At 59.2% G+C, this 14096-nt stretch overlaps 1 protein-coding gene across 3 annotated transcripts in view; it reads left to right on the top strand.

Annotated features, from left to right (window-relative positions):
- Itga11 (integrin subunit alpha 11) overlaps nt 1-14096 on the top strand; it is a 98334-nt gene that overhangs the window by 81035 nt on the left and 3203 nt on the right. For all 3 annotated transcript variants that reach the window (XM_004855761.4, XM_087199228.1, XM_087199229.1), the window contains exons 16-28: nt 200-366; nt 1276-1418; nt 2800-2910; nt 3731-3816; nt 4695-4902; nt 5727-5825; nt 6880-6956; nt 8341-8430; nt 9185-9275; nt 10818-10931; nt 11053-11139; nt 12508-12618; nt 12719-12814. In XM_004855761.4, the coding sequence (XP_004855818.4) occupies nt 200-366; nt 1276-1418; nt 2800-2910; nt 3731-3816; nt 4695-4902; nt 5727-5825; nt 6880-6956; nt 8341-8430; nt 9185-9275; nt 10818-10931; nt 11053-11139; nt 12508-12618; nt 12719-12814 (1480 nt within the window). The remainder of the gene's footprint in view (nt 1-199; nt 367-1275; nt 1419-2799; nt 2911-3730; nt 3817-4694; nt 4903-5726; nt 5826-6879; nt 6957-8340; nt 8431-9184; nt 9276-10817; nt 10932-11052; nt 11140-12507; nt 12619-12718; nt 12815-14096) is intronic.

The following is a 14096-nucleotide window of genomic DNA, read 5'->3' as shown; positions in this document are numbered from 1 at the left end:
GGGACCACTTGGCAGTGGGTTTTCCAGCTCCCCAGAGATCTGATGGACATCAGGCTGGGTAGAGAGGGAGAGGCAGAGGGACCTCAGTGTGGTCAACAGCCTGGTTGCCCAGGGACAAAGATGAGGGCTGCTCCAGGGCCCAAGCCCGCCCCACCACGCTGCACTCAGCCTGAGCCCCTGCCCCACCCCCGGCCCCCAGGTCCCGGCCCGTGGTCCAGATCAACGCCAGCCTGCGCTTCGAGCCGTCCAAGATCAACATCTTCCACAAGGACTGCAAGCGCAGCGGCAGGGACGCCACCTGTCTGGCCGCCTTCCTCTGCTTTGCGCCTGTCTTCTTGGCCCCCCATTTCCAGATGGCAACTGTCGGTGAGCCAGGCCCCTCCACCCGGCTCTGCACTGTGCTGTCCCACAGCCCAGTTTCCCCGGGACGGGCTCCGAGCACCAGGTGTCACCCAGAGCCCCTTTGCCACATGCTAGAGGTCCCTGCGGCACTGAGGACAAAAGGGATTGGTGCCAGCACGAGGGTGGCAGTGAGCAGAGAGGGAGGAGGAGGAGGAGGTAGTCTGGGTGCGGGCAGAGCACGGGGCTCAAGGCAAGCAGCAGACAGGGGTGTAGAAGTTGGAAGCCAGCCTGGAGGAGCGGGAGGGACAGCCCTGGCCCACACCTGCAGTCCCTGCTCGGCAGGGCACATAGCCCAGCAGGGCCGTGTCCTCCTGTGCCCATCCTCTGCCTGCAGCTGGAGTTCATACCAGCTCACCCACCAGGCCATCCCAGAAGTGACTCGGTTGCCCTGCGCAAGACACAGGGTCTGCTGGCGGCTTCTCTGGCAAGTGACAGGCAGGCATGGAAGAGAGGGTGTCAGGACGAGAACAAAGGCACCCTGGGTGGCCCTGCCCTTCCCTTCCAAGTTCAGTCTATGAAAGGAAAATGACACAGACCTGGGGTACCCCAAGGCCTGGCTGGGAGACAGGACAAGGGACTGAGCCTTTCCCAGAGCCAGCAAACGATTTTCCTAGAAGGGGAGGAGACAGCAGCCTGAACCCCCATAACCGAGCCACCGCACCCATGCCCAGAACTTTCTCCCTGGATCCCTGGCTCTCTACGTGGCAGCTGCCCCTCCTGGGCCTCCTGTAGGAAGGGACACGGCTGTCCCCTGGCCAGCCCAGGGCCTTTCTAGAGGAAGTGGAGCTCCCGAGGCTGCTTCTGAAGAGTGGTAGTCCTGGCTGGGACACGGCTGCAGCTTGGCAGCCCTGACCTGCCCCTCCGCTCCCACAGGCATCAGGTACAACGCCACCATGGACGAGAGGCGCTACATGCCGCGGGCGCACCTGGACGAGGGCAGCGACCAGTTCACCAACAGGGCCGCGGTGCTCACTGCTGGCCAGGAGCACTGCCAGCGGATCAGCTTCCACGTCCTGGTGAGCCCAGCTGTCCCCGCAGAGGGAGAAGCCCTACAGGAAGGGGATTCGGAGCTGGAGGGCACCTGCTGAGGAAAGGAAGCCCAGCGTGTCCGGCCCATACCAGTTCGCAGGAGACCTGGGGCAGCTGAAGGCAGTACTTCCACCTTGTACACACCCTACACCCCACCCTGTGCCAGAGCAGAGCCCACTGGGGCACACCACCCAATCCTCCCTGTGCACCCCAGCAACTCACAGATGCCCTCGGGATCCTTTGCAGGGGATGAACCCCAGGAAGGAGATGGGCTGGGGGCATCTAGGGAGAGAGCTCGGCCTCCAGCTGCTCATGGCTCACAAGAGAGGGCTGCAGGCCCCAGCTGAACACAAGGACCAGTTAAGGGGGGACCAAGGCATGGACAAGCTGGGAGGAGGTATAGAGCGACCAGCCTGGGAGAGGGGAGGGGACCCCTGATATCATGAGCAGGGTGGTGCCCATTTTATGTGTGAGGAAGAGGATGAGAAGTTTGCCTCAGCTGGGTGTGGTGGTGCACGCCTGTAATCCCAGCACTATGGGAGGCTGAGGCAGGAGGACTGCAAATTTGAGCCCAGGTTAGGCAACTCAGCCACTTAGTGAGACCCTGTCTCAAAATTTAAAATGAAAAAAGATTAAAAGGGCTAGGGGTATAGTTTAGTCCAAAGGCCATGTGTTCAATCCCTAGTACTGGAGAAGAAGAGGAAGAAGGGGAGGTGGTAGCCCAGTCCCCAGACCACAGAGACAAAAGCAGGGGACACTCAAGCATCCACCTGGCCCAGGTCAATGATCATGGGTCAGAAGAGTGAGGTGGCCTAGATATCCACTTGTCTGCTGATGTCAGCCCTGGGGCGTGTGTCAAGTCCTACCAAAACGGCCGGCACCTACAGCTTCCTCCCCACCAAGAACCAAAGAGAAGCCTTCATTCTCCAGCTTGTCCCAAACTCAGGATGCACCCGGCACCCAGGAATTCTGATGTGAGACAGTGCACAAAAGCTTCTGGCTTTGGCTTCTTCCCTTCTTTGGAAGGGACAAGTGACAGACAGGTGTCTTGAAAGCCCAGGAAGTGGCAGTGACGGGTCTGGGGGGCATCCTGCGGGGCTTCCTGGAGGCAGAGGTACTGGGGGAGATGGGAGCCAGCCTTTAAGGGTGAGCAGGAGCTTGGTGAAACAGCCAGACAGTGGCTGGCAGCAGCTGAGCCGGGGGTTGCAGCGTGCACACCTTGTCACCTGCAGAGTTGGGAACCTCCGTACCCTATGCATCCTCCCTCCCTCCCAGGGTAGGAGGCAGAAGTTCTGCTGACCCAGATAATGGCCCTGACCCAGATAATGATGCCTCCTCTCTCTCCTTCCCCTCACACCTGCCCCCCAGGACACTGCTGACTACGTGAAGCCGGTGGCCTTTTCAATCGAGTACTCCCTGGAGGACCCTGAGCACGGCCCTATGCTGGAGGATGGCTGGCCCACCACGCTCAGAGTCTCGGTACAGCCTGGCAGGCAGGGCCTGTACCCCTGGCACATGCCACCCCACCCGACCTCTCCAAACCCCACACCTGAAGTGTCAAAGGCCTTTCCACCTCCTGTCCCATGGTTCTTACTTTCCCGTCACTGGGACAAAATACCTGACACCACAAACTAAAGGAGGAGAGGTTTATTTGGCTCACAGTTCCTGTGGGTTTAGTCCATGGTCAGCCAGCTCCATGGCAGAAACAGCATGGTGGAAGGGCCTGGCAGAGGATATCCGCTCACAGCATGGCAGCCAGGATGCAGGGAGAAGGGAGGAGTAGGGACAAGAGTTCACTTTTCCAGGACATACCCCCAGTGACCACCTCCACCTAGGCCCAGCCTCCTACCAGCACACCCAGCTCAGAACCCTTCAGGAGATGATCCCACAGATGAGTATAGCGCCCCTTGATCCAATCACCCTCCGAAAGCTCACCTCTGAACAGCTGAGATTTGTCCTTCCTCCTGGACCTCCCACTCCGCTGATCCACTTGGTCACCCTTCAGAACGTGGCCCACTATCACTTCCTCCAAGCCTTCTCTGGCCACCTACATGTCCACATAACTTCCTCCTCTCTGTCTCATATTTCTACAGCTTTTGGTTTTGTGCACATTTCACAACATGGCTCTTTGTTCACACAGCAACCTTGCCCGTGCGTGGAGGGCAGGAGCTGGGTCCCTTGCGCTCTATCCCCAGTCCCAGACATCTTGCCCCATGCAGCAGGTAGTCAGTACTGGACTTGTGCTACGGCCAGAGTGGGGTCCCCTCCCACCACCCTCACCTGGCTGTCCCCGGCCCAGGTGCCCTTCTGGAATGGCTGCAATGAGGACGAGCACTGCGTCCCCGACCTGGTGCTGGATGCCCGGAGCGACGTGCCCACAGCCATGTGAGTGTCCGCTTCCCTGCTGCTGGCTCAGGGCTCTCGGAGCCCGGGTTGTTCCCCACACATCTTTCTCATGAGCAAGCAGCACGGGCCAGACACTGACTTCGAGCCAGGCTCTAGCCGGCCCCAGCCTGCCACTCCTGTGCGCCCTCTGTGGCCTCAGCTCCCTGCTGTGTTAAAATGAGTGCGAGTCTGATCCCAGCTCCTGCAACTGTATTCACAAAGGGAATCCAAACTACAGAACAGACAGGGGAGGCCGGGGACCTGGCGTTCTGGACGCTCGTCCTCCAACTCCCACTAAGGCTGCTCCCAGGGCCCTGGCCAGACTCCTGAACTTTCTGATCCTGACAGAAAGATACTGAGGAGCCAGGTGTGATGGCACACACCTGTAATCCCAGCACTCAGGAGGCTGAGGCAGGAAGACTGCTTCAGTGTTGAGGCCAGCCTGGGCTACATTGTGAGTTCAAACCCAGCCTGGACTACAGAGCAAGACTCTATCTCAAAAAGAAAAGAAATAGCACAGGCAGACCTTATGAAAGGACAAATATATATATATATATATATATATATATATATATATATATATATATTTTCTAATCAGGTAGGCTGAAAATCAAGATTGTCTCTACATTTAGTGCTGAGCTTCCCAGCAGCCAAGGCCAAAAGGGAAACAGAGTAGAGAAGTGGTCTGTGACTGATGAGGTCAGGAGACCAGGGGCCTTTAGAGCAGGAGGTGGCCTTGAACAGTGAGCACTTGGCAGGGCTGCCGCCCATCCCCTTCTCGGGGTGGCTGTGCCCCAGGCCGTCCCTGCACCAAGCCCAGGCTCAGCCCCTCCCGTCCCAGCCGCCTGAGCCTGACGCCTGCCGGTCTCACCCCACAGGGAGTACTGCCAGAGGGCGCTGAGGAAGCCCGCGCAGGACTGCTCGGCCTACACGCTCTCCTTTGACACCGCCGTTTTCATCATAGAGAGCACGCGGCGGCGGGTGGCGGTGGAGGCCACGCTGGAGAACAGGGGCGAGAACGCCTATAGCGCGGTGCTGAACATCTCCCAGTCCCCCAACCTGCAGTTCGCCAGCCTGATCCAGAAGGTGAGGCCCGGCGCCCTGCCCGCCCAGCTGCATCCCGTGGGTCCCAGGCCCCAGGTGCAGTCTCGTCCTCACTGGTCTCTGTGCATGTGGAGACAGAGTGCTGGAGCAAGGGCACCGGGCCTGTGGTCCCCACCTCTGCTGCCCAGAGCTGCCCTCCCCGAGAACACACCCAGAGGGGAGGTGAGCCGAGTTGGGGCCGCCAGCCTGGGCTCAGTGTCCCGAGCAAACACGCTGCCCCTACTGCCCAGGGTGACAGAGTGGCTGTCACCGTTTCGCACAGCCGCTCCTGTCCAGGGGCCGCATGACCTGGAACACACGGTGGGCACTGAGCCCCGTCTCAGCCTGGCTGTCTCCTGCATGCGGCGCCCATCTCCCCTCAGCCAGTGGTGGGAAGAGACAGACAGGCAAGCGGCCCCAAAAGCCAGGCAGGAAGCCAGGGCCAGGACAGTGGCCTGCACACCCCAGGTGGACGGAGCACAGGCCCCAAGCTGGCCTCGAGTCCCCCCTCCGACCCCACACCACTGTCCTGTGGTCTGAGCCAGGGATCGCCCTCTGGGCCGCAGTCCCACCAGTAAGGCGCAATCGGAGGGCTGGCAGAGCGGGCCCGGGTACCTGCCCCTCCTCGCCCGCATTGCCGAGGGTGACCCTGCCCTGGTGTCAGCCACCCGGTCTTTGCCTCCGGAGCCTCTGAGTCCCAGCAGGCCATGCGCCAGGCTTCACGTGGGCAGTGGGCGATGGGCAGCCTCCGGGTTGGGGTCAGTGGTAGTGAGGTGGCACTGAGGTGGCCCGCCTCACTGCGGGCCTGGTGTCCCTGCCCACCCCAGGACGACTCGGACAGCAGCATCGAGTGTATGAACGAGGAGTGGAGGCTGCACAAGAAAGTCTGCAACATCAGCTACCCCTTCTTCAGGGCCAAGGCCAAGGTTGGAGCCTGCAAGGCCAGTGGGCGGCCCGCAGGGCTTTGGTGTGAAGCTCCCTTTTACTCCCTGGAAACACTGAAATGAGGCTCCCTTCCCTCGAAGCCCCCAGCACTCCCCACCCTCGGGCTGATCCCGCACCCTTTATCTGCCCACTCTTCACACTGGCAGCCTCTGCCTCCGAGCCATGCATGCACCTCACCTCCTGGCCTCCTGCCACCCATGTGCTTGGGAGGCCCCAGGGAAGAAGCCAAGTGTGTGACCCGGGGAGGCAGTATGTAGAGGGGAGGGTGTCTGGTCATCAGCCCTGGGCGCGGGGCAGCCACAGAGGGCCGGGGAGCAGACCTGAGGCCAAGCTGCTTGCAGATGGGAAGCAGAAGAGAGGAGCTGGGGGTGTGGCCCAGATGGCAGTGCTGTGCCCAGGAGCAGGGGCTTCAAGGCTGGGGAAGGGAGAAACACATGTGGCCTTGGGCTCCTTGTTAGAGCTTCCCCAGGACCCCTAAGTCCGGGGCTCCTGGACTCCGGAGAGAGAGGCAATACAACCCCCAGCCCCCAACACCTGGGAGATGACTCCCGGCCTCCTGGGGGGCAGAAGGGCTGGCACAGCACCCCATAACGATGCCCCCGTAGGGCGGGAGGAGGTCAGGGGTCAGATGTGGCCAGGACAGTCGGGGCCCCTTGCCCCAGGACCAGGGCAGCAGTGTGGCATTGGGCTGCAGGTGGAGGGGGTCAGTGCCCTGTGGACCTGCCGGTGGCCGTGACCCCATCTGGGCCCTCCCCCTGCACCATGAGTGCCCCCTACACCCTGAAAGTCCTGCTGGGAATCCAGCATGGCTCCCTTCTAGCTGACTCGATAAAAACAAGAGAAGGCGGGGCATGGGGTAACACCTGTAATCCCAGCTCTCTCTCGGGAGGCTGAGGCAGAAGAACTGCTATGAGTTCTAGGCCAGCCTGAACCACATAGGAAGACCCCGTCTCTCTTCCCTGTGACCGCGGGTGAGGGTGACAGAGGCCGGGCTGTGGGAAAGGCAGTTCTAGGCCCTCTGTGCCCTTCCTGCAGGTGGCTTTCCGGCTGGACTTCGAGTTCAGCAAGTCTGTCTTCCTGCACCACCTGGAGATCCAGCTCAGCTCTGGCAGGTCAGGCTCACCCTTCCCTGCCTGTCCCACCTGCTCCAAGCTCTGTCCCCTGCTCCAGCCTGGGGGCCCAGGCCAGGCACAAGTGCGATCCAAGCAGCAATGTGCATCTCACCTGTGGCAGCAAACTGGAGAGCAGTGAGAGCCCTGTCCAGATGTCCATCAGGCCTCACAGCCAGCTGTAAAGATTAGCAAAGCTGGGCGAGGTGGCTCACACCTGTAATCCTAGCACTCAGGAGGCTGAGGCAAGAGTGCCGGGAGTTTGAGGCCAGCCTGGACTACGTAATGAGATTCTGTCTCAAAAAACAAACAAAACCCAAAAGTCAGCAAAGCAAGGGCTATTCCCCATACCACCCTTCAAACAACAGGTAAGACAAGGGAGGCTCAGAGTGGTTGAGTGAATTCCCCAGTGACACACAGCATGTAAATGGTACGGCTGGGAGCTGAGCATTAGTTATCCTCCTGCCCCATTCCCTCCCTCTCCCTGGAAATTCTTCCATTTTTAAGAGACCTTCCCCGCTCCATGTGTGCTGTCTGGCCCCAGGCCTCCTGGAGGTGGCTGCTGTGTGTCCACAGCAGGACTTTCCCTGTGTGGGAGCAAACGCGCTTCCTTTCACTCACAACCCCCTCTGCAGGGCATGGGGGCCCTGTCTGCGCTGGAGCCTCATAAACAAACAGCCGAGATCCTCAGCTAAGGCACAGATGCTGCAGGCAAACCATGCACCACACTCCCTGCACGCACCGCAGGGTCACGGGGGCAAGGACCCCAAGCCTCACTGTGTGGCAGATGCATACTCCTGGGGCTCCCGGCCCCCTCCTGAAAGCACATCCCCGCTCACCTGAATGGTCGGTCCAGTCTGGGGTGTCTGAGTTCAGGTGGCCCAGGGGGCACACAGGTCTGTGTGCTTCAGGGGCCCCCTTTCTCACTGAACCCCTCTCAGGGGTCACAGCATCAAAGTGGGAAGCCCAGTGTCGGGGAGAAGCTGAGGCCGTGTGTGCTCCTGCCCTGGGAAGTCAGTGACTAGGACCATGTGCCTGCTGGGTGTCTCTGAGGCCCCCTCCATACCTTCCACACCCAGGAGAAGGCAGCAGGAGTCACAGCGGCCAGTCAGGGGCAGATGCGCGCCCTGCTGTCCCTCCCCAGGGCAGGGCGGCAGCAAGGACATCCCTGCATCCTGTGACACACAGCAAAAGGCCCCGCACCCTGGAGGCCATCAGCTGGCCCTTACCCGGCTGGCACACACCTGGGTATTCTCCTTCCTGTCCTAGGCCAGCTGGCCTGTCCCCTCCGCTGCCTCAGGTCCCTCCTGTGCTGTGAGCAGCCAGGACACGAAGGTAAGCTGGGGGAGGGAGGAAGGGCCCCTTCCTGACCCAACTGTCCCCACAGTGACAGTGACGAGCAGGACAGCACAAAGGAGGACAACACAGCCCTCCTGCGCTTCCACCTCAAGTATGAGGCCGATGTCCTCTTCACCAGGTGGGCGCCAGCGAGTGAGGGAGGGCAGTGGGGAGGAGGCTCGGGTGGATCCCCTGCTGGGTCCCCCATGCAGTACCAGCGCTGAGGGATGCTGGGTGTGTCCCTGACGGGTCGCCCCATCCGCTGGGGGAGGAGGACACCCAGGCCCAAGCTCCTGGCATGGGCAGGGGGCAGTGGGAGGTACCCCACCCCAATACAGGCAATAAGAGGGTTTTAAAATAATAAGAAAAATTTAAAAGTGTTACAAACTGGGAGTGGTGGCACACACCTGTAATCCCAGCACTCGGGAGGCTGAGGCAGGAGGATCATTTGCTAGTTCAAGGCCAACCTGGGCTACATAGCAAGACCCTGTCTCAAAAACTCTGCAAAATGTCCATGTGCCACGTGTCACCATTTTGCACAAGCAGTTCTAAAACATCACTAGGAAACAACCCACCCACCACGGACACAATCACCTGCCCCACTCACAAGCCACCAGCTGATGACATGGGGTGGCAGGGCAGGACCCCCAGGCCATCCAGAGGCTAGGTGGGCACAGTGGGTGGGTAAAGAGGCTGGTAGCTGGCTCTGTGACTCTCGCCACCCTATGGGGCAGACAGCAGGCTGATGGCAGCACCTGTCCTCACTGGACCACAGGATCCAGGACCAAAGAACCCCAGTCCTCATGGTCTGGGGGAGGCAGGCCCCACGCCCCCTTCCTTCAGTTCTTCCAGCCAACAGTGACAGTGCTCATGCCACACTGTTCCGTCCGCAGGGGCAGCAGCCTGAGCCACTATGAGGTCAAGCCCAACAGCTCCCTGGAGAGATACGACGGCATCGGGCCTCCCTTCAGCTGCGTCTTCAAGGTATGGCTCAGGGGCAGCCAGGCAGAGGCTAGGACCGAGGACCCCACAGGGAGGGGAGGACTCGGAAATCAGCCCCTGCGGCTGGAGTCTGACCTCAACCTTGCCATGTGTTCACTGAGTGATTTTTGGCAAGTTTCTTACCCTTTCCCGGTCTTGGTTGTCAAAAACAAGCAGGCAGGACTGAGGAGGTGTGTATCAGAGACTAGGGATGCCTGCCTAAAAATTTTTAAATAGTAAAAAACAATGATTTAAACACCAGGCTTTACACTCACCCATTAAAGAAGTCCAGGGTTGACAGTTTCCCAAAGTCATCCAGGAGGAGGTCTTTTGTTTCACTGTCCTCAGCCTCAAGTTCACTTCATACTCCAAGGTGGCTACAGCTCCAGCCATCACAATCTGATTCCAGGCAGCAGGCCCTCTCCCTACTCCCTGGCAATCCCTCACACTTCCAGTTACCTCTCATTGTCCAAAGCCTTGTGCTTCAGCCGTAAGGGGAGCTGGGAAGTGGGTGGGCTCTTTTTGTCTTGGTTCTACTCCTAGGCAGAAGGGAAACTTAGCTCTCTCAGTGCGGAGACCGCCCTCAGCCTGGCCTGTGTTTATCCATCCCACGGCTATATGGGAGCGGGGCTGCAGACACCTGAGCCCTACACGCCCTGTCCAAGAGAGGCCAAACAGCTCTCCACGTCACCAGCCCAGGGAGCAGGAACTCCCAACACTCACCAAAGAGTGGCTGTCACCACATCAATGGCGGTCACCGTCTCCACGCCTGGCCTTGATAGGACACAATGGGCTCTTTTGACCCAGAGGAGGTAGAAATGAGACTGGACCACATATTGCAAGCACACAGGCTCCTAGACAGGCAAAGCTTTAGTGGGGCAGCAGGGAAGGGGCAAGAGGGGCTCTAGCTGACTCTGGGCTTGGGCTGAGGGGGGAGCAGTTGTCCAAGGAAGGAAAGAGCAGCAGGTGTTTAGTGACTTTCTGGGCTCCTCAAGTCTTATAATCCCACTGGCCGGGGCTTGGTTCCAAAAGATATTTTTCTTCTCATGATGGATTCGGATCACAAGGACCCGCCCAAAAGAGAGAACGAATGACAGGCCAATCTCTTTAATGAACACAGATGCAAAAATCCTCAGAAAGATACTGGCAAAGAAAATGCAGCAAATCATTAAAGTGACAAGGCTTCATCCCAGAAGAGCAGGGATGGCTTAATGTACGCAAATCACTCAGTGGAACCCATGCCCTGCCGTGCTCCAAGGGTCACCATGTAGTGCACCTGGGGGCATCATCCCGCCTCTGTCCCACCACAGCGCCCATCTCAGCCTCAGCCAGCACCCCCTCGCCCAGGGCGCTGAGTGACGGGCCCCGGGAGCCCACCCTCCCCGCCCAGAGTCCCAAGCACTGATGTCCACGCAGCCTGGCTGGGACCTGGATTTGGCAGAGCTTTGCAGCCTCTGCTGTGAGGATGCCGGGCGGAGGGGCCACCATGGTCCATTCTCCCGTCCCTCGGCTTCCCTAAACACACCAACCCCCCTTCGGCTGCAGATCCAGAACCTGGGCTTCTTCCCCATCCACGGAGTGACGGTGAAGATCACCATTCCCGTGGCCACCAGGGGTGGCAACCGCCTGCTAGTGCTGAGGGACTTCCTCACCGACCAGGTACCAGGCCCCTGAAGCCGGCACAGGGGCGGGGTTCCTGGGTCCCCAGACTCCAGCTCCCTCCTCCGGGGCCAGGGCAGAGGTAGGGAGCCGAGTCCCACAGTCTGTGTCCCCCATGCAGGCGAACATGTCCTGTAATGTCTGGGGGAACACCACCGAGTACCGGCTCACCCCCACGGATGAGGACTTGAGTCAGGCCCTGCAGCTGGTGAGTGTCCCCAACCGAGAGCTGAAGGACAGGGTGAGAGGGATGCCGCCTGCTCCAGGGGCCCATTTCTCTCCCAGCCAAGAGTTTGTCGAAAACAATTTACTGATCTGGGTGCAGTGACATACCTGTAGTCCCAGCTACGCAGGAGGCTGAGGCAGGAGTATTGCTGCAGGCCACTGATTTCCAGGCCAGCCTGGGCAACACAGGGAGCCCATTTTAAAGACACAGAGAAAGAAAGTGTGCGAGAGCACTTCCTCACACCTCCGAGTGCCCAGCCCTGGATGAAGGAAAAAGAAAGGGGAATCACCTCTCACAGGAGAGGGCAGACAGACACAGTGTGCGCCTGGCTGACAGGGTCAGCAGGACCAGAAAGCAGAGAAGGGGCAGAGTGGGCAGAGCCGGACCCCACCTCCAGCCTGAGACCCCGCCCAGGCATGTGCAGGCTCCCAGTCTCCCTGCCGGGTAGCCTGAGGCCCCAGGTCCCAGTTTCTCACCCTGTGCCCTCAACTCCTCACCCAGGCTAGCCTCCTAGCTGCTTTATTCTCCCCAAGCCAGGGCCTCCCACAGAGTACTTTTTCAGTGCACTGCATTTTGGGGTAGGGCAGCAAGCCAGCCATACCAACAGCTTGACCTTTGGAAATCCTGACCACGGGGAAAGGTTTGTTTGGGTTTTCTATCAATTTTCCATTCAGTCCTTATCAATTGCGTCTCCTGCCACATTGCTCTGGCTGGGGCCTCCCAGGCCACAGAAATAGAAGTAATGACAGGACAGTCAGAACTGCCTTGGTCTTGATTTTAAGGGAGCATGATACTTGCTGTCAGATACAGCCACACTCACTTTAATCAGATGCAGGAAGTTCCCCAGCTGAACATCATGAACAGAAGCTGAATTTCCTAAAATACTTTTACTACATCTGTTGCAGTGATCATATCATTTTTCCTTTTTAAAAAAAATTTTAATTTTTTGAGACAGGGTCTTGTCATGCGATTCAGGCTGGTCTTGAACTCACTATGTAGCCCAGGCTGAGAAACTGCAGCCATCCTCCTGCCTCAGCCTCCCGAATGTTGGGCTTACAGGTGTGCCCCACCACACCAGTTCATGTTTCCTTTTGATCTGTTCATATGGTAATGATGTTTATAGATTTCTTAATGATAAACCAAACTTCTGTCCCTGGAATTCACCCATTCTGGTCACTGTGCACAAGGTCAAGGAGCATTAGCGAGGCTCCTCCACCCTGATCTCCTGTCACCTGCCCCACCTCCCTCTCCAGAGCACAGCCCCAGTTGCTCAGGCAATGCACTGGGCCACTCCAGGTCACAGCCCCCGGGCTGTGTCCTCTACTCACCCCAGCCCTTCTTCCCTCTCAGAACCACAGCAACTCTGACGTGGTCTCCATCAACTGCAATGTGCATCTGGCCCCCAACCAGGAGGTCAACTTCCACCTGCTGGGGAACCTGTGGCTGAAGTCCCTAAAGGCAGTAAGTGGAGCCCGGGTGGGTGGACCAAAGTCAGGCAGGGAAGGTGGCTGTGGGTCGCCTCTCCTGGGAGCCAGCTTCTCACCAGGCCTTGCTCCTACAGCTCAAGTTCAGGTCCCTGAAGATCATGGTGAACGCGGCCCTGCAGAGGCAGTTCCACAGCCCCTTCATCTTCCGCGAGGTGGACCCCAGCCGCCAGGTGAGCCCCAAGACCCCACCCCTTGAGCCCTCATGGGACAGAGTGGGCAGGCAGAGGAAGGGCAAGAACAGGCCCGGCTTTCTGTCCTGGCTGCGATCTGGATTTGGCAGAGCTTTGCAGCCTCTGCGGTAAGGGTGGATGTGGGACTCTGCTGCCCTCCAGTGGCCGTAGCACAGAAACAGGAAGCCCGTGGAGGACAGCACCAAGCAGTGTGGACTCCAGGCAGGGCAGCGTTCGCCCAGCAGAGGGGCTACTGAGATACACCCCCCTGGACCATCTTCTCCCCACATCAGGGGGTTCTGTTAGGTGCTGTCTCCTTCCAGCCCTGCCCATCTCATGCTCTCTGGGCGCCTCACTTCTCTTGTGAAGAGCAACCCCCAGATGAACCTGTTGCCCTGGGCTGTGTGAGGTGCACAGAAGCAGGGCAGGCACAGCAAGGTCCCAGCCTGCAGGGACACAAAGGGACACAGGCAGGAGCTGCCCATGCTGAGCACAGGGCAGGTAGCAGACACCATGTGTCATCCTGTGAGGTCCCTGCGTGGATATTAACGCTGGGTGACCTACCCAGAACAGGAGAGGGAATCAGTGGCTGGGCATGGCCAGGATCAGTCAGCCTTTGGGTTTGCTGAGCTTTGTTGTAGGCCTGAGAAAGCAGGGGAGGGAGAGGGAAGGAGGGAGAGGGGAAAGGAGGAGAGAGAACTGACCTGGTGGACACAGGATCATCTGTGAGCCCAGACATAATGTGAGGGGAGAGAGGCTCCCCAAAACATGCAGGAGGGGAGTCAGTGCCTATATCATAAGGGACGTGGGGGAATCTTTCCCTAAAATGACACTAGACAGAGGCCATGGGGAAGCCAGCACATCGGGGGGAGCAGGAACAGGTGGGTGGGGCTGCACAGGCAGGCCATGGTTCCCTGTGTCACTGAGGGTGATGGGAAGACTGGGGACTCTGCAAGCATCCCCAGGGCTGCTGCTCAGGAAGCATGGCCAGGTAGGGCAGGGAGCCATGAGGGGGCTCAGAGCCGAAGGTGGCCAGGTGTCCTGGGGGCTGGGCTGATGGGTCCCGTCTGGTGCAACAGTGAGGGGCCTGAGCAAGAGCGAGGGAGGAGGAAGACGTGGGGGCACAGGGTGGCCCAGGGCCTGGGGAGGGTGCAAGTAGGCCAGGCAGACACTGCATGGTTCAGGGACTCAGCAGAGATACATGTGAGTGTGGTATGGGCACAGTTAGAGCCACGGGACAGGGTGAGCTTACCGAGGTGGCTTGTGACTTCCATGGCCCCAG

Source organism: Heterocephalus glaber, unplaced genomic scaffold (assembly GCF_053883595.1).
Source record: "Heterocephalus glaber isolate CG9 unplaced genomic scaffold, H.glaber_assembly_v1.0 deba00001689, whole genome shotgun sequence".
NCBI lineage: Eukaryota > Metazoa > Chordata > Mammalia > Rodentia > Bathyergidae > Heterocephalus > Heterocephalus glaber.
The sequence above is the reverse complement of the archived record's forward strand: the minus strand, read 5'-3'. Positions and strand labels throughout refer to the sequence as shown.